The sequence below is a fragment of the Rhipicephalus microplus genome, chromosome 2 (assembly GCF_043290135.1).
Source record: "Rhipicephalus microplus isolate Deutch F79 chromosome 2, USDA_Rmic, whole genome shotgun sequence".
NCBI lineage: Eukaryota > Metazoa > Arthropoda > Arachnida > Ixodida > Ixodidae > Rhipicephalus > Rhipicephalus microplus.
Genome location: NC_134701.1, coordinates 269742920 through 269768703, shown reverse-complemented (window position 1 = coordinate 269768703; position 25784 = coordinate 269742920). Strand labels below are relative to the sequence as shown.

Here is a 25784-nt window from a genome sequence, read left to right as displayed (position 1 = left end):
TGAGAGGTCAGCAGAGGCTTCATTAGTCCAGGATTCCCCGCCGCGGTGGTCTAGTGGCTAAGGTACTCGGCTGTTGACCCGCAGGTCGCGGGTTCGATTCCCGGCTGCGGCGGCTGCATTTCCAATGGAGGCGGAAATGTTGTAGGCCCGTGTGCTCAGATTTGGGCGCACGTTAAAGAACCCCAGGTGGTCAAAATTTCCGGAGCCCTCCACTACGGCGTCTCTCATAATCATATGGTGGTTTTGGGACGTTAAACCCCACAAATCAATTAGTCCAGGATGGCTTGAGCTCGGGCCGCGCCAAATATTGCCAGAATTTGTGACGTCGCTACGACGTCACACGAAGATGTCGTCATATCACTTTATCGCTTGGTGAAACACGGGTCTATCAAGGAGGCAGTCAAAACCGTGTTAGGGGTAGGCATACCGATGACGTTATTGTCACGTATACGAACAGCCCGCCTCTCTCGCGCCGTTCTCTTCTTAGCCTTTGTTCTTATTTTTATTTGTTAGCTTAGGCTTCCTTTCCTCGTCCCGTCAGGAACCGAGTTTTTTTCCGGGCCGCGAGCTCGCTGCGTGCGATTGCTGGAGGCGCCACGCTGACCGCTTTTAATTGCAGTCCGAATAGGAGCGAGATCACACGCGCGGCCTTATCTTCTTCTTGCTTTTCTCGCTTGCGTCGGCTTCGTTTTTGGGCTCCGAAGAGTGGTCCGACGTTTCGAAATGAGGCTAACACGCGACCGGAGAAGAAGTGCCGACGACTCGACACAACCCTCCTCCGGCAGCCGACTTTAACCGGCTCCCTCTCGCCGAAGTTTGTCTCCCCGGTGTTCGCGTTGAGAAAACTGCCGAAAAAAAGATTGCCGGCGAGAAGTCCGAGTGGATGCTGCGGATGCTAGAAGGGGGGAAGCGGGAGGAGGGGGTGAGTCATCAACAACGACGTAGCCTCTGCGGCTGCTTCTTGCTGGCGGCGGAGCCTCAATTGACCCCTTTCGGAGCTGGCTTAAGTGTGCCGGCCTGCCATTGCTACAGAAACAAACAAAAAAAAAAAGCCAAACTGAATACACCCGTGCCCGCAGGGAACCGGGCACAGATACCCTGCGCGGGCCGATGCGGTACATTGGCGCTACGAAAAAAACAAAAAAAGGCATGTAAGATGACGCAATGAAATTGACCAGGTTTAGCCGATAACAGACCAGTGCTGATTACGCCGATTTCTGAGGGTTAAGCCATCGTCACTTAACGCCTTCTCAGAAGCAGGGCTCCAGTGGATACGAAAAACAATTGGGTGTATCCACCGGGTCATTGCGATCAAACGAAAGCTCGTGGAATCCGTTAATTATTTTAGTTGTTGTATTGAACAAAATACTCAAGCATGCTCCACAGTGCACCTGAAGGATAATAAGCCAGCAACCATGATTCCCGGCCTCAAATATTGTGTTATTGGAGTTCAGTCCCACCGAATAGAGAAAATGAGATGATACGGTACTGAACATTTGATGTGACGTCAAAGGTCGTGCAAGTTTCTGTTTGTTTTCTCAGCCGATTCATTGTACCTTATGATTCAACTTTGGCCTGCTAGTACGCATTTTTGAATACCTCACGTCAAGACTGGGGAAATGGGAAGGGGTGATAAAAGCTAGAGAGGAGAAGAAAAAAAGCACTGTAGCCGTGTATGCAGCAGCAGTTTCGCGCCTGACACCACGGACGGTGAGGTCAGTCGCGTGGTTCTAATTAGAATAGCCTACTGAACTCAGCGCTCCTTAACGTCCCTGTCTTTCTTTTACAATTATTCTCCCCCCTTCTTTCTCACGCGAAGACTTATGGAAACGTGATATGAGAAGATAATCATGCCAGCCATAAAAGTCATGTTCACGATTCGACGATGACTATGACAACGTCGTCGATCTCCTGGCGTGCTGCAAGCTACCGTAGAACTCGGTGGTAGACACTGTTATCTTGGCGCGGCTAGTCGAAACAGACTGGCCACGTGTAAAGTGCACACCGCTCACGGAAAGAGCAAGTTCGTACCTCGCGAACGTAAACGTTTATTCGCTCACGCCGCGAAGAAGTCAAGGACCCTGGAGTGCATATTGCAGGGGTGGTGTAATATGCCTTCTTGCGGCGGCGGTGGCGACGACTGAACCGCCTGCCGCATTTCACCCCTTTGGCTGAAAGGGGGGCTGCCCTCAAACCACTAGTTGCATCGCAGCCTATTTATTACGCACACACACGAACTGACGGCGAAGGGTGCGAGGTCGAGCATTGCCATCCCGCGGCCGTCGTGCTCCGCAGCTCCGGGATTGATCCTCCGATACCTTGCTCAGCCTGTCTCGTGCGAAGAAAGAAATATGTAAACGAAAAAAAAAGCGCGTACGGGACGCTACAGGTATGCGTGTTCCGCGCGTATGTATGCGTATGGTATATAAATAGACGCGGCTCTGGCTTTTGTGTAACCCCCAACCTCCCCTTCTTTCTCTGCAACTGCATTCCTCGATATTTCTATATTTCCCTGCGGTGAAAGAAGAGAGAACGCGTTGCTAGTGCTTAGCTCAATACGCCGCCGCCGGGCCTATCATTGGGGCAACACGAAACGCCTCTACGGCGGTCCTCGATCTCCTGAGCCCCTTCTCACTTCCACCTCACGGCGCGAGGGTCTATTTTGGACATTTTTCTGCAATTCCGAGATCGCCGCGGCATATAGAGGCGCACGCATAAGTCAGAAAAGGGCCCCGCGTGTGCGCGCTACGCGGATAATCTCCGTCACGAGCGTAAATCTTGCTTCTCGAAAGCCGCCGTGGCGCACTGTCGTGAGCACGGTCAGCTTCACCTTTTGCACGGGTGGCACGCGGTGCTGCCACCGCTTGATGGAGGAAAAAAGTCGGGGCATGAAAAGAGGTAGTGCTGCATATGGGACGCGAGAAAAAATAAGCCAAAAATACAAAACAAAAGTCTGAAGGTATATGACGCAGAGTAAATACCGTATGAATTATGGGTGCAGAAAGGAGAAAACGGCGCCACGATAAAAATGAAGGGAGGCATGATGATCCGGCGTGGCCATGGCTACATCAAAGGAGAAAATAAAGAAAAAGAGAAAACGAGCCAGGAAATTAGGACGGGGTTTTATTATATATGAGTAAGCCAACTGCTGGAGATTATGGAAAGAGATGCAGCGCGGGGATAACATCTTCGTGCGAAACAAAAAAAAAAGCAAGAAAGCCCGTGTGCGTTACCCATTCTGATGCATTCTGTTGGCTGCTTAATGAATAAAACGGGTTTATCTGTTAGCATCGCCTACCTTGAATATACATTTACGTTGCACTGGATATAGCTACGACGCTGATTACTTCGTTCCTCTCGAATAAATGAATGTTCGGCACAGCTGAGAGAGAGAGAGAGAAAGAGAGAGAGAGATAAATAGAGAGGAAAGGTAGGAAGGTTGAACAAGCTTGGCTCGGTTGGCTACCCTACACTTGGGGTCGCGGAAAGGGAGAATAATAGAAAGGAAAAAGATAGAAAACAGTGTAAATATATCTATGCTCTCGCACGTTGCCAGCAAGTTGGGGGATATATAGCTGAGCCTAGCCGTCAGCATCCCGAATGATGAACTGTTGAAGTGAATAAAATGTGCAAGTTTAAAAAAAAAGATACTGTCATGATTTAAAAAAAAAACGACTTGTGAAGGATACCAAAGGTCATACTGCTTTTAAAAAATAGATCAGAACAAAACAAAGAAACACAACAGCGACACAGTAGTCAACTCGGACATGGTAACCCTGTCACTCAACATGTCTGTTTCCTCATTCTTATATTAACTTACATGGTAAACTAGAAACAAAATGACGTTTTCTACGTGAGAGCGTTTGCATGAATTTAAGTGAATCAAGTTGAGATTGTAAGCTTCGTCATGCGTATCGCCTTATTAGAGAAAGCATTGCTGGCACCGACCATGGCATGCTAAACTGACACTTATCTAATGTGTACATATGTGCTAATGCCCAACTGGTTGAATCGTATGATTTAAACCACTCAAAGCAACCATACTATGAGAGACAATGAAGTGCATGATTGACTCTGAATGAATTTAGACCACCAAGAGTCTTGGCCTGTATGATTCTGAATCTGGGGATCTTTGTGCATCATCTGCAGTGTGTTTGAGATAAGGTTTCTGTTGTTAATGTTGCTTTTGTATTGCATCTTGTCGGTCATGGCAGCTTACACGTCAATTAACCTTGACTTCACTCATCCCGATACAGATGGGAGCAAATTATGAAAGAATCGGCTTGGTTATGCATTTTGATGCTGGTCCTGCTACCTGGGACAATCAACTAGACAGATCTCAAAAGGCAGCCTGGAGGAGGTTGTAAACAAGGGCCTACACCAGCAAAACGCACTTCCGCTACACTTGTTCATAAGAGGAAAATTCATCCAATCTTAATGCCTGTCATATGATAAGTGAAGGAGGATGGTTAATGAGAAAGACCACTTACGAAAGAAGGTATCGCGAAATCAGCTCCCCGATCCCACCGAAAACCGGTACACTTGAACAGAGTAAATTCCGCCCATTATATGCAATCGAGCTGCAAGATTTGCAAGCTAGAACGCGCAGACAATGAGCACATCTTATGGAAATGTGCAGAGATCAGATAAAGACAGAGAGGACAACTCAGTGCCGGGACAGGGCCTTTCGAGGAGCGGTGGCTAAACGCTCTGAGTTGCTTAAATCCTCACGGCCAGCTACAGGCAATCCAGCGAGCCTGGGCAGCGCTGGATGGGCTATGCCTTACCGGACATAACGTCACGGTTGCCTGAGCCCGGGTCGGACACCTCGGAGGTGCTTTTTCTCAATAGCTTTTCCTGTTCGTCCATACCCGAGCATGCGCTCGTGCGGGAATCGACGTCCCAAGTGACCACGTGACCCTCGATCACCTGCAGCCGCACAGCGAGAGACGTGGCATAAGGGAAGCAAACCCAAAACGAAGTTGCTTTCCGGCTGACCTTCTCGGCCGTGGCGGAAGTCGGGCGAGCGTGGTTCGGTTCAGTGTCAAGAGCGGGCCGAGAACGCGCATGGCCCGCACGGATAGCTGGCCGTTCGCTTGCGGAAGCTACAGCGTCTTGCGTGTATATGACCCACGCTCCCTCTTCTATACCCTCCTCGCCGCAACCCGCATGGAATATTAATCGAGGCAAGGGACGCCGGTCTGCGAGGCCTTTGCGTTCACTGCGTGCAGCAGCTCTAACCATGCGCGGCACATCGCAACTCGGCCGTCGCCGCCCGTCTAGCGGGAGCGTGTGCACCCCCCTCCTTAGCTCGACGAGCTCACGTGCCGGAAAATCAGCGGCCGCCCGCCAGTTGTCGCGAGCTTCTTCCAGCTGTCAGACGAGGGCACGGACGAGGAAAAGACTCGAAACTGTCCGTGTTGAGCGTAACACCAAGCTGGGCGCGTGCTCGAGTCGTGGCGGCCCCCTTTTGCGCAATAGAAAACGAGTCAATCGTTCGCCAGAGATTGCGGCGTTCGACAAGGTGCGCGTGGAGCCTATACTATAGTAGAGCATTGCTATCTGGCGAGAGGAGAAGACAGGCTGCAGTAGCGAACTCTTTCTGAAGGAATGGTCCATGGGGGCCATCTCCGCGTTGGCCGCCGGCCTTGACATAGAAGCTACGGTGACACGAAAGCTCTCAGTTCTCATTTCGACATCGACGGTGGAGGTCGTGTCGGGTGAACGCGCTCGGCCAAGTTACGACACAAATTTGGAACGGTCGCCCCTAGCACGTTCACGGTCAATGAGTCGGACCGGGTCGTGCACCCCGCATACTGCGTTGGAAGGTTCGCACAAAGAGTGATGGCCGGGCGATGAATGCGGACGGTGAATGAGTTTGCGCACATACTGCGCGAAATGTGTTCAAACAGGTAATTGACGTTGTAGTTGCCGCAACGAACTCCCCCCAATGGAATTTCTTCCCCGACGCTAACAAACTGCGAGTTATCGGTCCCACGTATTACATAATCTTCAAGCGTACTCTTGTTTGCAATCTTAGAAAAAAATTGATCACGATTGATTCTAACAATATGTTAGCTTCGTTCTTACTGCTTAACGTCGCGCCTGTCTTCTTCAGATGAACGTCTCTTCCTTCTATTTTCATCCTCCGGCATGCCGTTTGTGCAAGAAGACAGTGACGCGATACCGTTCGTGTGAAATCACCGAAACAAAAAAGATGGGGGGGGGGGCGGGAGGGGGGGGGGCGAGTTAATTGTCTTCTGACTGCGCCATTAACCTTCATTTCCAGCTTGCTTTTACACCTAACTGGTGAATGCTATTATCATAAGAAATACGTGATGTTCCAGTTTCTGTCCATTGATAGGCTCTCTGGAGTTCTCTCTGTTTAAGGCGACAAAATATAACCAGACCACACCTTCAGATATTTATTCGCATAAATATCGGTAAGCCATACCGTATTTGACCTTGAATGGCCTCGTGAGTGATCTCAGTCGCCGCCTGACGTGGGATCAAGACATCAAAAGAAAAGCATCGACATAACATTGGCGAGATCGCGGGTACAAGAGGCTAGTCACAAAGCGGACAGTCGCTCAGCGCGTGTGGTGCACCTCGAAGTGCTTCGTTGCGTGAAAGCCTTCGACGGCCCTCAACTGTGGGGAGAGACGTGGCTGCAGTTGCTACTATTGCTACTATAAGCCGCGCCGCAGCTAACGGCTGGTGGACGCGCCGCTTCCTCCAACGGGACGAAAAAGCGCGCCCGCGCTTTCTTGCATGCGTGCGTGCGGCGGGAAATCGTCCGTGTCTGATGGCCGTCACCCACTGACCATGGCCGTGAGGATAGACGCGCGCAGAGTGGAGACAGAGAGAGAAAGAAAATACATAGAAGAAAGCATTGCACCTCATGGCATTTCACCATGGCCTTGCCGTTGCACCGCTCGATAGATACCGAGGGCGCAGATGCACACACCGACTGTTAAGGAACACGGAGGGCGAGAGACAGAGGTATACAGAATAAGAATGAAAGAGCTACGTGTACAGGAAAGAGATCGTTCAAGGTAAGGGGTACATCTAGAGCACCCCAAGCCGCTAAGGTAAACGCATTACGCATTCGGGGAGCAAAGCAAAAAATAATGAAAGCACTGCCTTCGGGCATTGCGCAAACGCCCGTTTCTTTCTTTATACGGCGTAGACCCGCGCGCTAGCTGGTGTGTGTGTGTGCTTCTGTGGACCATGCGACCGAAAACAAGGAGTGCGTCAGAGCGTGACATCTTGCTCTGGGGCAGAAGGTGTGTGCGTGCGAGTAACTATCGAAATAGAAGTAAAACAAAGCGTCGGCCGGAGGAGAAAAAGAACGAAAGTTGGCGAGAAGTCAACACTGGCTTGGCTACTTCTCCAAGCGGGGAAAGCGAAACAACTGAAAATGATAATAAACTGCTCGCTCAGCGAGGATTGAAAGTTGCTCCGGCTTGATGGATTCGGTCTGGATGGCGAAGACGGCGGGCGGCTCGCCGTAAAAGCGCCGGCAGATGAAGCTTCGTCGACGCTAAGGTGACGAGTTTCATTGCCCACATTTCCCTCCGTCGTCTTCCTCTTTATTTTCGCGTTACTGTCCTTATTTCTCAGTCGCGAAGGCGGGTTCTTTAATGGAAGCGTCCGTGTCGTTCCCTTTCGCGCTTGGCTCCCTTGCTGACTACATCCCCAGGGCCGCACGTGCGGCATGCTTTAAACTAGCTTAACGATCTTTCGTGAATAGAAAGTCGCCTTTGGGACGGCGGCATGGATTCATAACACAGTCGACTGGCTGCCCTCGTGAGTGCCTGTTGAGCGAAAGAAAGAAAAAACAACAACACTAGACTGACGTGTGCTAGCCGTGAGCAAGCTTTCTTGCGCTGTATATTAGGGCGCCCACGACTCTCTTTGTGGGAGGAATGAAGCAATCTCCGCTACAAGAGTGTGTGCCTGCGCAGATTAGGCGTCGTGCAGTCAGCAGAGGGCCTACTATTGCTGACGTGGTCAAAAAGAAGTCTACACTAGGCGCAGCTAGGCAGTGAGCTAGATAGGGTATACTGCATAGCGCTGCGAATGCGTGTAATGAAAAACTCGGTCATGATATATCCGTATCGGGTACACTTGTCTGTGGGCGTGACAGCCGCGTTAGGTCGGCCACGCTAGTTTTGGCAGTGGTGCTAGCCGTCTACGATGCGTAGTGAATGAAGTACCTCCGTGAAGAAGATATAAGTGGACTGTGCAGCGGAAAGTCACAGTCTCTTCGCGTTCAAGAGACTGTCCGAGCTCAATTTGGACACTCCGCAAGTCGAGCTATAAAACTATTGTAGACGGATGAATCGATTCGCTCGTTCTCTTGGGATGAATGGCATGCGTACGGTGAAATCAGTGGCACCTGATGGTGCTGCGTAAGGTGATACCGCTGGGCAGAGAATAACAACAGGATGGCAACTATTAATTTTCAAAGATAGGGCTCACAAACGTGAACCTACAAATGTAAACGAATACCCGAGAAGCACAATACCTGAAGTTTATTCATATTCACCACATCTAGAATTTGTTTTCACTTCTTTTGAACGGTATGGGCATTTTTCAATATCTAATTTATCTCGAACGGAGTCATTTTTTTTTTCATTTTCACTGCCACTGACGCGAACACCATGCAGCGGATCTCGTTTCTCAAGCGACCGTCCAGAGGAAAAGGAAGAAAGTACACTCGCTGACCGGGGCCAACGTCAGGACGAGTCCTCGACCCGTCTCCTTCTAAGGTCGGCCCCGCATTTTGTCGCAGACGGGAGGACAATGCATCTTTGTTTCCGCGTTTCCCACGAGCGGCGACAACGACGACGTAAAGTACTAGTAGATGCCACGTGCGACCAAGTGTCTCCGCGTCGTGTGGACCCCTCAAGGGCAGCGACCTTCCAAAAGTGGCCTTTACAGGGAGAGAAGGTGACGCTATCTACATGCTAGAACCACAACCAGCACGTACTCCTCTTTCCATACCTTACCAGCTGTGCGGATAGCGGAGTTGTCCACTCTTTGCACCGTGTGTGTGTGTGTGTGTGTGTGTGTGTGTGTGTGTGTGTGTGTGTGTGTGTGTGTGTGTGTGCGTGTGTGTGTGTGTGTGTGTGTGTGTGTGTGTGAGTGACTGCGTGACTGCGTCGCTACGTATAGTGGGCTTTAGCGTATAGCCCACTTCCACGTGGAATCCAGCAAGCCACCCTTGTGACCTTCTTAAAGAGATACCAGCCGAGATGAGTGGTGGTGGTTGGCAAAGGGCCACATTGAAACTGGGGGGAAAAAAAGAAGAAAAAGGCGTGCCATCGCACCGTCGCATCGGGGGAGGGCCACCGCCGCCTTGTTTGTACGGGCAGTGCTATCGCGAATGGCTGCTCTGTACTAAAAGGAAGAAGGTACCGCAAGGAGTTCTTCCCGAGGGCAGACGACGAATGGTTGCGTCGCGCTCCGTCGCTCGAGCTGTCGTATCCGAGGCGCTTAAAAAAAAACACTTTTCCTCGTTCTGAAGGGCTCGACTCGTTTATTCAAGCACGTCCCGTCCTCCCTTTGTGTGAGGACGCGTTAGTGCAAGCGAAAGGACGTTGAAATTTATAGTCGCTACACTACAGCCATCAGCGCTCAGATCAGAGCAGTCGAGTGCGTTGAACTTTGCGTGGGTACCTCGAGGTTATCACTTTCTCAGTAGGAGCAATGTCGCTGTAAACTCAATCTCGGAAGTGTACGCTGCTTTCAGTTGGAAGGCAGCGGTATTTGCGAGTTGTACTGGTGTTTTTTTTTAATCTACATCTTATATTAATATTCCGATAGGCAGCATGGCTGCAGTGTTAGATTTTGTTTTCGTAGCTTCTGTATCTGGAAACATAATCAACACTTGGTAATTGCTCACCAAGTTCAGCAAATTAAGTGGGTGGAACTTCTTGCAGTGAATGGTGATATCAAGGATCAAAACTTTATTATGTTTTGTAACCGTAATTAATGAATTGCACACAAGCTTTACTATTTTACTGGAACCTGCAATTACTGAAACTTTCTTCGAAAAAAAAAACATTGAATGGAATGAGTAAACGGACATTATTGCACTACTTGTGACTACATGTGGAAAATTGTTCAGTTTATTGAACATATTTGACGACAAGAATAGGCATATACACATGCTAGACTACGTTTGGAAAGTAGCAAAACACAATTTTTCTCTGAAGACATTTCCCTATTCTTCACAGTTTGCCACGAAAAGCTTGCGCTTTCACTGCGAAAACATCAAACCCCTCATTCGTACGAAAGTAGCGTGAAGCTTCACAGAAAACTCATGCGCGTTCGGTTGAAATTGAAGCATCGCAATTGGAGAAGAAGCAGTATTATTACGGCTATTGAAACCAAATAAGCCACCCACAATACGGAGGGTCCGTGTTGATTAGTCGTCGATTCAATTCACCTAGATTTATGTAAGAGAGAGAGAGAGAGAGAGAGAGAGAGAGAGAGAGAATTTTTTCAATGAAGAGTATGAGCTTGGTGCTGTAAAGCGGCGTTGTGACTAGCATTGGAATGTGGGCTCAGTGACTGGGACAATCTGGGTATTTTTGACACAATATGTCAGCCAGTTACAACGCGCGTGTGACCTGACACACCGAAATTGTGCGAGACCTGGTCACAGAGTCGTAAACTGAGGGTCAGTGCCTACATCAGGCTGTGTCACCGACCCCGTTTTACATATCACCCCCAAGGACAGACCCGAACACAAAGCAAAATTCAAGTTTTAATGTCAAGGGGTAGCCACAAATCTTCGGGTGAGGGTGGGGTTGGTAAAGCATGCTTTGTGTGTTCGTGCCGAGCATTTGTATGTCTCCGTGTATGAATACACATGCAAAACTGAAAAACTTCAATAAGGGGGGAGGGGGGTTAAGCTTCTCTTACTCTTCCACCCTTCCCCTTCTTACTACGCGAATGCTTCTTGTGTAGCCTGCCATCTCACAAGCTTCTACTTTCCATGTCCTTTCGTAACCTTAAAGCTCGATTTCATCGCGAGGCATTTTTGTCAAGTGCGGATCACAGAAATGGCATTTCTGCAATCCGTACGATGCGAGCCAAGTTTTGCTGCAAGATGACGTCGCATTCGTAGACATGATGTACAAGAGACTGGTATCCGCATGCGCAGAAGGTAATTTGTCTACGTTTAAGAAATGACCGGGGTCGCCATCAGCTGCGCAATAAGGCCATGCGAAAAAGCGGGCTTGCTAATACGGAAAACTGTCCATGACAACGGCACGCGCTCTTTTGCCTACAGGTGACATCAGGTCACAGCGGGTGGGGGTTTAGAGTCAATTCCCCGACCTCATGGTCTTCATTTTACACCAGGCTTAGCTTAATAGTTAAGACCTGCCTGAAAAAAAAAACTCACTAACAGAGCGCAAAGGTGGCTTTCGCACAGTTTGCAAAGGCTAGAATGACGCATAAGGCGTGATTACAGCGCAGCACGCCAGTGGTTCTTGCTTTTGCACTCCCAACATGCTCGGCGAAGAATGCGCAATGCTAATACACTGGCTCAGTGCTACGGTTTCTTATTAAGGCTAAACCCTTAGATGCTTCATAAAACTCGAACGTTGACCGTCGCCGTCAACACGAGTGATGCAAAAACGCATCATCTCCGTGATGACACCATTCCAACGTCATATAACGAACCATCTTGTAATGACGTCATCACATGACAATGTCACTGGGTGAAAGGTGGGCCGCCGATGCTGGAGGCAGTGCAAAACATGTTAGGTGCAGGAAGCTTTTAAAGAGGAGGGGGGACATCAAAATTTTGACTAAGAAAAGAAAAGGTCGCCTTCTCCTTCATATTGTCTCAAACGAATGCGTAACGCACCCTGTGAGTTCTTTATTATTATTATTATTATTATTATTATTATTATTATTATTATTATTATTATTATTATTATTATTATTATTATTATTATTATTATTATCATTATTATTATTATTATTATTATTATTATTATTATTATTATTATTATTATTATTATTATTATTATTATTATTGATTTCTCTGACGGCCCAAGGAAGAATACTTTGCACTGCGGGAAAGCGAGCCCAACAGTTTTCTTCAAGAAGGTTCAGTGCGCGCCACGCACTCTTGGGTCGTGTTGCTTCTGCATGCCCAAAGCGCGACCACCTATCGCAAGCGGCCTCACTGCTGCCGTACGAGAGTCCTTAGTTGTGTTTGTTTGTGTTTTGATTGTTTGTTTGTTTGTCAGCTGCCCGCACTACTTCGCTCAACGAACGCATCAAAGTCGAGCGGCAAAGCCAGCGTCTCCACGCATGGCCTGCACGTTTTCCTAATGCGCGTGCGTTCGAAGGTTGCTTTCCTCGTACAGAGGCGTACAGAGAAGGCGAACGCATGGGGAGGGGGGGGGGGGGAGGGGTCGTGGACGATGTAATACGCCGCCGGGGTAAGCAGCTCCCGAGGCGAGATCGAGAAACTGGAACGGCGGGAATCTCGTGCCGTGGCCAGAAGCGCCAACTGGTCGGTCGCCCCAGCGTCGTTCCATTTTCCGAGGGCAGCAGCAGAAGAAGAAGAAGAAACAGGCGAAGCCGTTTCTCGCCGCAGTGCCCGTCGATGAACGAGTCCAGCTGCGCAAGCGCCTTTCCTCTGTGCAGCGACAAGCGCGGCAGTCGAACTCACGAGTTGCATGGTATTCTAGAGTGATTGATTCATAGATTGACTGATTCATCGACCTTCGTGTGATTGCTTTGTTAGAGTTAGGGTGTCTTCGATTATTACTTGATGAAATGTGACCTAAATTGTGGGTGGGGAGTGCAATCTTTAATTACTAATAGATAGATAGATAGATAGATATATAGATAGATAGATAGATAGATAGATAGATAGATAGATACTGACGATCATTCGTTCTTACATCTTCGTAGTAAGCAAAATCCAAGGGTCAGATAGATATGTAACAAATAACAATTAGGAATGCTGTAGAAGTGAAGATATTTCTGTTTGGCTATGAGATAAATGTGTCGAGCCAGGCTGCTGATAAAGTCGGAGAAGCAATCGGAGAAGATGTTTTTTTTTTTTGCAAGAACACGCATTGAGTGATATTGACAAAATATTTCAAATTCACTAAAAATTGTGACAATATCATGTAATAAACTGGTTTATTAGAAATGTGCCATGACGTTAAAAGTTTGTTCGTATTAAATTGTTGTGGCTCTACGCCACAAGACCGTGATATGATTATCGGAGACGTTGTAGTAGAGGGCTCCAGAAAGCTTTACCACCTGGTATTCTTTAACGTGCACACAAATCTAAGTATGCGGCTTTCTATCATTTAGCCTCCACTAAAAGGTGGCTGGGATTTGATCCCATGACCTTCAGGCCAGCAGTAAAATACCATATTTACTATACGACCATGACGGCTTCGTTTTTCTTTTTTCTTCTTGAAATACTGAGCCATTTGACGGCATGAGCCAAACCGTAAGGTGGCTTCTCCATAAGACGAAAGCACGGCTAGTACTGCAGAAAAGCAAACTTTCTGTTATAGCAAGTCTTTTCTGAGGGCCTGGTCGTTCCATGTACGGACGAAAATTTCTTAGCGCAGGAAAAACACCGGCCACATGAAAGACACAAAGGGAGGCGTATAATAATCTAGTGATGAAGTGGTACTAGTCAGTATGACATATAGTGGGAAATGCTGTACAGAGGATGTGAATGTAGTGCGGTCGCGGATGTCTTCTCCCTTCACGTGCTGTGCTCGTGAATTAACATCGATCTGTGGTGCTCTTAATATACCAACTTATTCACGTTGCTATTCAATGTATAGAGTTCTATGACGTATGGTGTTAATTGGATAGCAGGGATGGTCGTTAAGTTACCCAAATCACGCAGCTTTCAGCTATTTCAACACAGTGCTCAGCCTTACACACATATTAGAAGAACAGGTGCCAGTGGCTATATTTTCTTCATTTTAGATACAAGTAAATCTAAACACAACGTCAAGTAAAAAAAATATTGATGGATCCTTAGCTCATCAGTGAGATGCGAAGATTTTATTCTGATGAAACCCTAAGGGGACACAGCCAAACTTAGATGCATAACGGATATTCACTGACGCGGAATTCTCGTGTAACCTGCGTTTTAGCAACCGTTTGCAGCTATACGAAGAACGCAGCCTATCACTATAGCGTGACATCGCCAGCCTTGGTGATCTACCACACGTAATCGCGTAATGTGTGCTTTGTTTCGTCTGCGACATTTCTACGGCACGCTTCCTTGGCCATAACGCGGAGATATATAAATAATGTCCTTACATGTCCTGCAAAGCCGTCCATTAGGCACCAGACAGGAATAAGACAGTAGTGGGTTGGTACGCGCTACCTTGCACCAGCTTTGCGCATATGAACCTCCGCCGCTTACTGGCCGCGTTCCAACCACGGGGAGGGGCCCACATTTCGGAATTTGGCATGCCGCAAGTTTTCGAAACGAGGCATTAGCTAGCCTCGTGTCGTGAGGCTGATGTGCTGTGGCCACTGGCCGCTGCCAACAATCTGCGGCTGTTGTCGGTGCACACCGGCAAGTTCTATTGCGGAATAAATGTGTTAGAGACACTACACGAGACGCACAACTTCCGTCTGCAATAAACAAAGCCAGGTATGGGGCTTTGTGATCGTGCTTTTTTCTGTACATAAAAGTGCTTGTTAATGAGCGCTATCGCATTACAGTGAATCGTTCATCCCCATTTGTGCGTAACCATGATGTAATGTGCAGACCCACGTGTAACATTTATTTGAGCATTCAGCCTTACTATTAAAGCAAATCGGAAAGCTAATCTAGTGGTGGTTTCAGCAGATGTGTCACTTTTATTTCGACGCACGAAAATAAACTAAGCAGAGAAAATGTTAGTGGTGAGCATGTTACATAACCAACAGGAACGAGGTTGCTCGTAAGAACAGTGTTCACAAACTTAGTATAAATGATCTATAAATTAATTCAATATACGAATCAGTCTAGCAGGCAAATAAATCAAGGAATCGTTGTTTATGGTTAAACAATTTCGACAACAACAACAACAACAATGACGTAGACGTTGACAACAACAACAACGACAACAACAGTGATGACGACGGCGACAACAACAACTTCGTTCTTTTGCCGCTGCATCGATGAAAGAAGTTTTATTTCCAATAGAGCAACTCAAAAGGTGGTAGTTTGATGAATGTCTAATTTCAAAAACACATTGTGATAAGGTCAATGTCCGCAGAAAAAAAAATACTAGCTAATAATGTTCAATTTAGGGAGCTCCCTAGTTTAATACAGCGCAGCGCTCGCACTGGTGGCGCCGCCAAGACGCCGCCATTATAAGTAGACGCATATGAACTCGAGTTATAGCCAAGTGCATCCTGCACGCCATGGTGGCTTGGCACGTAAGCACGTAAGGCTTCGCGCTGTTGAGTGCGAGGCGACAGGTTTGAATCCCGGCCAAGGTGACCACAATTGGATGTGCGCGAAATGCAACTAACACCTGCTTGCTCAAATTTAGGTGCATGTAAAAGAACCGCAGGTAGACAAAATTGATCGAGAATCTCCAAATACTGCGTGCCTCGTCATCATGTCGGGGTTCACGCTCACATTTTTTTTCGTGTGTTTTTGAAAAGAAAAAAAAACGGCCCCGTATCTGCATGTTTCTGCAAATGTCGTCGAAAGACGGTAGTCTTGCGTGTGGAGAGAGTGAACAAGACATTTATTTGATGCTCTGCGCAAGAAAATCAGTGAGTGGTATTCTGGAGGCGCTGCTTTAGAGTGCCTCGAGCGTGCAGCGGAGGCGAACGACCACATCGAGCCACGTCACACGTGAGACATGAGCGCTATCTGGCAGTTATTTTGAAAAGCGAAGCGCGCACGCCCTGCGCGCCCGGCTCGGAGGTGATAAGGTGTAGAACGCAAGGCTGTGGGTAGGTGCCACCACCGTCCCATCTTAGCAAAGCGTTGGAAACACTCCCCGTTCCGTGCAAGCGTTGTATGGTCAGTGCAGCGTGATAAGCGCTATGGTCCTCAATATTACTTATGTATGCCTTTTCTAGTAAAAGACGCACATGCAGAACATATACGTGTTGTTATGGTACACCAGACATGCGCAATAATCGCTTTTAAATTGACAATTGCACAAGCATGAACGCTCAACTTTGAGCAACGTTGGTGGGCGCTGCGGATGAGGTCGGCTGTTTCGAGTACCCAATGCCGCTAAGAGTGGACAAACAGACAAATGTACAGATAGACAGGCAGACAAACCAAAATTTTTTGCTTCGAAGGTCCCCAAGAAAGACTATCGTCTTTAATAGAGTTGACGAGGAGTTTCTTTCATAAGCACAGCTTACGCTTATTTATAACAAAGGTGCTGGAGGGGGAATACAAAGATAGAAGAAAGGCAGGGACGTTAATCAGGGCTGAGCTTGGTAGACCACCCTGTACTGGTGAAGGGTGGTGGGCGGAGAAAGGATGGTAGAAAAGTTAATATTACAACACTATGCAAATGACAGCCCTCTCGACTACAGGAGACGCTGATTCATGGCATATCTTTCGCATAGCAATAACGCTTGTGAATCCACGCACAGCCGTGAAGCCCCATTGCATCACACTGCGTATTTATTTATTTGATTTGCATACACAGGTACACAAGGACACAGAGAAAAGAGGGAGAGAGCAAGCAGGGAACTGCCACCTGGAGGGGCACAACGCCTGCCCACTCTTTCGGGGGGAGGGAAGAAACAGAGGAAACAAAGATTAGATGGGAGAGAGGGGAAAGAAGATGAGGAAGAGAGAAAAAAAATGACGTAGACTTCGACAAGTATGAGTGAAAAATAAAAGAAAAATAATTAAGAAAGAAGAAAAGTAGTAATAAAAAGAATAATAATAAAAAGACCGTCTATAAACGGGTGGCCAGGTCCGTTTGGTTCATATATATAAGGAGAGCTCGGTGTACCTGGTCGCGTCTGGAAGCAGTACCACTCGGAAAGAGGTAGTCGTCTACGGTCGCGCACTTAAGTCCTATGAACTTATATTCCTTAATTGGCAAAGACCGCTGCGTAGCTCAACGCTACATAAGCCATGCTTCCTGCGTGCAGATGACGGTTCATATTATCTTCACTAAAGTTACAGTATAGGCTCCCTACGGGAGTATATAAGGTAGCATATACAGTAACCCTAAGCTTCACCTTACTTCCCCCCACCCCCAAAAATAAAATAAGAAAGAGAACAAAAATCATTGGGATGCAAAAGCGAGGAACGTCGGTAGCCTCAGGAGACTGCTCCGTCACGTAAGCTGCATTAGGTGTAGCAAAGCATAATTAAAGAAAAAAAGAAAATTCTCCAGCCCACGGCAGTTGCACAGAGGTCGCTAGAACAATACTCAGCTACCATGACAGCTAAAGACGGGAAGTATCAGCGAAGTTGCGGAAATCATTTTAGTGGAGCTAAGACCTATTCGAATGAATCTGCACGAGATATCACTGCGCCTGTATCATTAAAGTCAAGATAAGATAGTCACTTTCGATTGAACTAACCATTTGAAAATCAAGCATGTCTTGTGATACGCAAGAAAGTGTGTCTTGTGATACGCAAAACTTTTTCTACTACGCAAAGCACAAGTTGGAAGCGTAGTTGGCCGGACAACTTCGTATAGTGGTACAGAACGAACAGGAAAATGTAAAACAAAGAGCTATGAGCATTGCGTCAGATTCTGGCACTTATTTACTGCTACAATCTCTGCATGTCTATATCAGCTAACTACAAAAATGCTAGTTAACATCCCAGCCTTTCTTTGTTTAAATATATATATCTCTCACTACGCTAAGTCAAGCGCAGCGTGCTAAGATTTGCCATCTTATCGCTTCCATCTGTTGCTTGGTGGGACTTTACTTAGTTTTCTCGGTCATAAGGGTGCGCTTTTGTAAAGGCACACACATTCATAAAAGCGTGAACACAGTTCGTCGTTGCTTCGCCCCTTCCACATTCTTCCACCAAAATACCAGCAGGGTTCTATGTACGAACGCGAAGTTGTTCCCCGTTCAAGCTGGCACGGGCGTGCTCTGAATAACCAGCTCTGCGAAGGGCCAAAATTACAGAAAAGAAACCCGAATGAACTTGTTGCGACAAAAGGGTCGCGCGGATTACAGGATGCCCAAGCGTGCGCCTCGTAGCGGTTCATTCACTGCTCTCCGGACGTGCTCGGAGTTCGAGAGCGGCGATAGCGACAACAACCGATCACACTGTGCGCAAGCCCTTGAATCCTCGTTTTGCGATTCGAGAGGCAGAACGAACAAGTGAACGCACGAAGAGATTGAGAGTGTGTGCGAACAAGTTAGCCAAGGAAAGAAGGAGACGGAGCCTTGGTCTCTTCGAGTGCAGCGCCATTGCGTTCATCTTCGGCAACTTCGCGAATCATCCCGTAAAGGATCGAAGCCGACCTTTCTGCGCTCGCAGTGGTACAGCATTGCCGAGCGGCGAGCGCATAGTGCGCCACGAGCCGACTGCGACGGGCACGACGCCGCGGGGTCCGGCCGCACCACCTTTTGCATTCAGCGGCCACGGAATGTGGGTCAGCGACGTGGGATGCCTTCGGATATGGGGTAAACACGGGGGATAGAGCTCGCAGGTCCGCGGCGACGCCGACTTGCCTCGCCCGAGGGGCCTTGATCTTGAAAAAAAAAAAAAAAAAAAGGCGAGGCGCGATCGGCGGCGGCTTCCCTTCCCTGGAGCTTGCGTCGACTCGTTGGCGCGCCTGCCACGCGGGAACCCAGATACGTAATCCCTCCGCCTTGCGAGTGCCCCGTTGCTCCGGGGTGCCAGCGGAGGATCCGTAATTCAGGTCTGGGATCGTTGCCCTACTACGAGACTGCGTGTCGCGCGCCGTTGCGCTGCGCCTTGTGCCACGATCCGCGTGCGCACCAAGTCAACGACAACGACGCCGCCGCGGCCGCGGCAAGCGTGTTTGTGCGCAATACCGTATGCAACGAAGGCGTTCCGATGCTGGCGCCGTGCCTCGGAGCGCCGCGCGTGCACGAGCGTGAAGCTATAGGCGACGAGGGGTGTCGTCTTCTGGCACCACGGCACGCACTGCAGTAACAATGCTCTGTCATCGCTGATGTACACGCCCCAACACTGCGACAGCATGTTCTGCTTCTTGATGAATACCGACGAAAGAAATGCGTGCAAACTCCGTAATAACGTACGATTCCTGGCGACTCAATGGGCCGCAAGCTGCGCCCGGCCTGACAGGTATCCTCCCAGCACTCACTCCCGACCTTTAAAGCTGAAGGCTTGGCCTTCCACCTCTTCACTCTTTTCTCTCGCGACGGGCCGCCCAGCCGTGTGTACACCGTAAGTAACAAGAACCGACGCTGCTCCACTTTTGAGAAACGCAACGTTGGTATTCATCAGGCGCTTTTGCTGCGAAGGCGCGTGAAGCTCAGCGTCAACGCCGCGTGAAGAGGCCCGCGGGACATTTTTTTTGTTAAGCGCGGGAACACAAAGGAACAGCAGACGCTACAGAACGTGCGAATGAAAACTGACGCGGCAACCCGATCGATCACCGTTTTTTTTTCTTCACACCAGACCTTGAGAGCGATTCACAATAAGCGGATCAAACCTTCCATCATGCAGCCTCCTCTAACCGCACAATGTCGTACACCCCTGGCTTACTGTAGAATGCAGCTACTCATGGGAAAATAGTTCAAGTAGTGCCCTGGGTGCGTCAACAAGAAATATTTTTTGAGAATCGTGTTACGGCTTGGTATGCACAAGAAAAAACAAAACGAAAAACCCGAGAACGTACACAGATATGTGACAGTTTCAGGTCAAGGTGTGACACACTAGATCCCACTTTTCTTATGAATATTGACTAACGAAACACTCCGTCTGTTGTCTCACTTGGAACAACAACAACAACAACAACAACAACAACAACAACAACCACAACAACAACAACAACAACAACAACAACAAAAGTGTTACGATGGACAACAAATGGCAATAGATTAATTCACATTTGGGAGCTTTTGATGAGCCTAGAAAAACCTTCATAAAAGAAAATTCAGCGAAATTTCGGACGTCGTCGAAACTTCATCGGCAATATTCGCGCAAGGACTATTTGGTGTCTGACCTGTTTGGTGTCCCCACCCCTATGATATTCAAGCTGTTTTTGCATAAGAAACAATATAGCAACAATATCGGAAGTATTGAGTGAAAAAAAAAAAAAACGGCGATACGGTTGTGAGATACACCTTACAGGAGGCCTACAGAAATTTCCAACATCTGGTGTTCTTTAGCGGGCACTCACACAACGCACAGTACTCGGGCCTCTAGAATTTCTCCTCCATCTAAATGCGACCACCGCAGCTGCAATCGAAACCGCGACCGTCAGCAGACGGGCCCCATAAAGATTGTGCTACCATGGCTGACCCCACGGAAGAAACGCCGAGTATGGGAGAAGCAATAGATGTAAGCGTTGTTTCTCCTCTCTCTTTTTTCATTTTCACACTGTACGTCTTTTGCGATGAAAAATGCTTCCCGGACATCCTGAGCATTTCTCTACAGCGTCCGATTAATGGCCAACAATACGGCTTTTGGCTATGATTACCGCTCGACTTGCGACTTGCTATATTACCGACGCGTGACTCGTACACCCTTGAGCTTTTACGACCCACCCATACGCGGCGTTACCTCACCCTCTCAGTACTGCATCGCTTTCACCGCTAATGAGAAACCTTGCACTTCGTCTCTGGGTCACGCGGGGGCCGATATGGGCGACGCGAGTCGAAAATGTGGCACACTCGATTCATTCGGTTTCATTCATTACGCCGTGAAGACTAAGGCTGCCGCTCATGCAAACAACCGCACTGATGGCATGTGCGCAGGGAATAGACCACCAAGCCTCCGAGTATACTCAATGAGGTTATTGTCAAAACACTGCGTCATGTCCTCTCCCAAAATATGGAATCTGATTAATTACAGACTGTTGATAGAAGTCCAGACAGATGTATATTCATGCCTCCTAATGCGCATCTTGTGCCTCGATAAGTCGGACGCGAGCGTCTGCTAGACGCGCATATGTGGATATGCGCACGTGGGCGCTTCTCAGTAATGTGTCTCGATAACAAGGCCTCATTCTTTATCATAGAGCTAAGCGCTTTTGCTTTATTTTGCAACATCATCTAGCTCTATGTTATTGTACGAAATTATCTGCCGAGCAGGCGTACGCAGGTACGATATTCTTGCCGGCAGATAACGCAATAACCATTTGCAAACAGTGATAGGTGTGTATATGTGCCTGTTCCTTTGTGTTCGGTGGCTATTACACTCTCTATTGGCAAATATGCCGATACACCGTCGAATACAAGCTGTTTTTTTTTTGTAGCCGAGCAATAAAATCTGCCATGCCCTTGTTTTAATTCTGAAAACCAGCCTTACGAAAGCGCACCTGACGGTTCTGCATGCGTAGGAGCTAGCCGGGGAAGAAAAGCTGATTAGGACGAGAAAAAAAAAAAAACGGAATCAAGCTGCAGCCGATATGTATGCTCTACACGTCATGAGATTAAAGCACCCGGAAAATGTTTTTGAAAACAACTGTAAGGCGTAGTTGAAGGTTTTATTTCTGAACGCGTAATACGCGTACTGATTTGCCATATTTTGGATATTTGGAAACCTTCCCATCTGAGCCATTTTCTGACCTTTTGATTGCAAGATATGGTACACAAGGAAGGTACTCTTTCTTTTTTGGCTGTACGCGTTGTTTCTCGCATTGATGGGTCAACCAGATGCAGAAAGAAAGTATATCTGTAAGTATGTTAAATACATGTAGAGAGAAATGGTCTATTTACGAATTATTCCTGCTTCCTGTTTAATAATTCATCCTTACGACCAAGGAGTAGAGACAAATTGCAAGCATTAAAACCATAACGCATGACGTTTGTTATCGCTAGCATGGGTACCTCGAATGAACGCCGATAGCGTGGGCACTTTTGTTTGTTGTTATAGGTGACACGTCGATTAGCTTCTGGCTTGACTGAATAATGCGAAGATTTCAACCGATTTTATTTTTTTAGTAAATGAACACAGATTATTTATTCAACCAAAGAAAAAAATTCATTTCAACTGAACTGAATAAATGAATTGGTATTCGAACTCGACCTTTTAAAATGGTGCTATAGACTTTCATGTTGATGGCTTTCTTGCTCTCTCTTCAGTGATGGTATAGAAAGCATTTCGATAACATAAAGCGGAGATAAGCAACATTAAGAATCGGCGCAGCTTTTAGGCACCATTTTCTTGCCACTGCGGACTACGGATATTATAAAAGCAGTATTGACAAAACTAACCATGACATCTCGAAGCGGGAATGACCTAGTTTGATCACCCTGTCTCTTACTTTTTTAAAGCAATACAAGTGATTACCCGATAAAACAATAAAGGAAATGTTGGCGATATATCCACTTTGCTCGAATGAAGCTTAATAACTGACACTCATCCATGGTGTGCTTACAATATCTAACTTCGAGATTTCGTTTTCCAGACTGTTATGCCGACATAGAACGGAGATAGGAAAAGAGACAGGTAATGAAAAGTGAGGAATCAGCTGTAAAGAGCTAGTCCCGTATGAGTAGAAAAAATTTCTATCGCATTATTGGTAACGAATCCGTGACTTGAGGTATAGCATGACCGCAATATAGAGAGGATAGACAGGCACTCTCTTTTTAGTCCTTTTTTTTTCTGCTGATGTCACACTCGTCGTATGAATGACCACTATTGCGGAATATAGATACAGTTCATTACGTTCGTTAATTAATTCCAGGGACAGCACCGTAGTATTTTGAACGTAGTGAAAAGATTTGACAGTGTCTGGCAAGCAAGGTATAACAATGTTTTTTTTCTTGTTCTGTCTTTGCAGGTCATATGTGCCCTGCTGTTCGGTATGGCGACCGCCCAGACATTCTACCTGCAGCAAGGTCTGTCGCCACCATACATGCCATCTTCGGTGATGCCCTACGCTCCGGCCGAATCCAGTCCGAAGCCATCCTTCTTCCGGAAGCCGTTCTTTTCTTCCGGGAGCAGTGGAGGAAGCCGACCGCCAGGGAAGGGATTCTTCAGGCTACGCACGCCATCTTTTCTGTCGGGACTCCGAGGATCAGCAAGTTCTCCGAAGCCGAGTTTCTTCTCCTTCGGAAGACCATCTCAGCAACAGCCGCAGCATCAGCCGCAGCCCATATTCGCGCACCAAATCCCCGTGCCACCGCTTCAAGCAGCCGCGGCGCACGCCACGTTTCAGACGCTCCCGATGCCCGGAGGGCCACGATTCACTTTCGCACCTGAAGCCGTGTTACAGCACGCACCGACGCACATCGCGCAAGCGACTGAGTTTGCCGAGAGCCAGATGGACTCGGACCGAGCCCCTGGCGGCTTCCCCGGACTTTCGTCCCTCTTCCAGCCGCAGGCTAGCGAGTCTTTCGGCTCGTCGGTCGGGGACCAGGACAGCTTCCAGCAGCAGGTGAACTCTGTCATGCAGATTTCACCATCGTCAAACAACGGTTACGGTTTCAAGACGGAAGGCTCGAGCGTCTACAACGGAATAATGACCGCTCAGCTCGGAGTGCCCGTCAGCTTGTCAAACTACGGTGACGGCCCCGTGGCCATTCCTGTCGGGGCGACGAGAGGCCAGCAGGGAGGAGATGGATCAGGGTCGGACTCGCAGAGCTACACTCCTTCCGCGGAAATCTACACGCAGTCGCAGGGATCCAGTGGGCAGAAGACGCAGTCGTCGTCGGCTGACCAGTACAGCACGTACGCTGCCGCATTCCAAGCACAGCCGACCTCTTCAGGGTACGGACAGAGCAGCTCCTCGGGCACTCGCTACTCGTCGGCTCCTTCTTCAGACCCCACCATAGCTTTCTACACGCCTCAATCTAGCTCCGGTTTCGGTGGTTCTCCTCAGACGTACACACTTTCGTCTGGGGGTGGATACGTCAGCTCCGCTCCATCGGCATTTATCAGTGGGCTCACTAGCGGCTACGAAACAAGTATCACGAATCATGGATCAGGATCGAGCAAATATGGACCAGCCTACAGCCTCGTAGGAAGCGGAAACTATCCCACGTCCTCTTCTGGAAGCTACGGAAGCTCACAACCATCGTCATATAGTTCTTCCAGTGGGGCCTACAGTCCGTCAAGTTACGGCAGTTCAGCGAGCCACTACACGGTGCCAACCAGGACCTACACATCGAGCCAGCCGTCATCCGGCTATTCCTCGTCATACTCTAGCGGGTCGCCTTCCAAGTACAGCACATCTGGAAGTGCATACTCGAGCGGCTACGGTAGCAGTTCATCGTCATCCCTGCCGAGCTCATCCGTAGCGTACGATAACTCCCAATCAAACTACGGCTCTTACGGACAGCGTTACCCTTCGTCCGCTTACAGCACCTCTTCGCAGTCAGCTTATTCGCCAAAACGACCAGCCACGAACTACGCCAGCACCTCCACGTCCTATAAGAACTCGCAGGCAGCTGCAGCCGTAGCGCAGGCCCTCAAGGCATACGCAGCCGGGAACGTAAAGTACGGGTCTACAAAGTCCTCGTCTCCGAGCGCGGACAGCTCCTACTCAACCTCTTACAGCGGTTCGTCGGGCTCATCGAGCTATGGGGACAAGAGCGCAGCTGCACCCTACTTTAGAGCGAAGACGTCATCATCGACGTACAACAAGTATGGCGATGCTTCTTTAGGGTACACAGACAGCGGAAGTGACACTGGAAGCAGCGGAAGTAAGACGTCATCAAAGTCATCGTATGACCAGAGGACCGTGGGCCAGACGCTTCGGGTCAGCGGAGACAGCACGAACAGCAGCGACGCCTACACGACGTCAACGAGAAACACGAGCAGCACACCCAGTAAATCGAGTACAGTGTAGGCCTGGTCTAAAATGGCGCCGTTAGGTTGATAGGCACAAAGATGAGATAATGATGAACTCGAGAAGCTCGCACAAATGTTTTGATGTCGAAGTTTTGAGTAGGAACCACAGAAGTGGTCGCGAACAGAGTTACCATGAAAAAAAAAGTAACGATTGGAAGATGGTCACATGATTTTTTTATAGCCTTCATCCAATTTAAGGGTGTTAACTTGTACTCAATGGAGCCCTTTTCAATTTAACGACCATCTTGCATTCATTGGTTTTAAATATACTAGCCGGCAGGGCCGATACTTTTGACGTCTTAAAAGCACTTCACACAAGAGGGCTGTCATCAGATGTAGGTTACCAATTTCGCTTTGTGCGGTCATGATTCGTGAACCGCGAACATGAAATCTGGAAGTATTCTGCGTGCTACTCACATTGAACGAAATGGTCCCACCGCAGCTATACATTTACAAGAATGTAAGCAGGAGATAAAGTCAGTGAGACATCTCTGAGCCAAATCCTGCCGCTCCACATATTTTTCTCACGGTATAAACGAGGAATAACTTTCTCAGCACTTCGGCAGCTGGTCTGCGGTGGTGTACGACAGTTATATACGTTTGCATCGAACGTACGACAGGAAAAAGCAGTGTTTGAAAAGGCGTCAATTTTGTCACTATGTGCCTCTCAACCTAGTGGGCGTGGCAATTTACAAGGAAAGAATGGGAACGGGTAGACGAGCCGGTCAGCCTTCAGAGTTTTTGGCCTTTCGAGGTGGTAGTGATGTGAGAGAAAAAGAAGACGAAGAAAAAAAAAATGTACATATCG

General features: G+C 48.2%; 1 protein-coding gene across 1 annotated transcript in view; it reads left to right on the top strand.

The window, feature by feature from the left end:
• LOC119169984 (uncharacterized) overlaps positions 1–25249 on the top strand; it is a 32488-nt gene extending 7239 nt beyond the window's left edge. Inside the window, exon 2 of the mRNA XM_037420989.2 lies at positions 22965–25249. Coding sequence (XP_037276886.1) covers positions 22965–24974 — 2010 coding nt within the window. The 3' untranslated portion in view covers positions 24975–25249. The remainder of the gene's footprint in view (positions 1–22964) is intronic.
• The last annotated feature ends 535 nt before the right edge of the window (positions 25250–25784 follow it).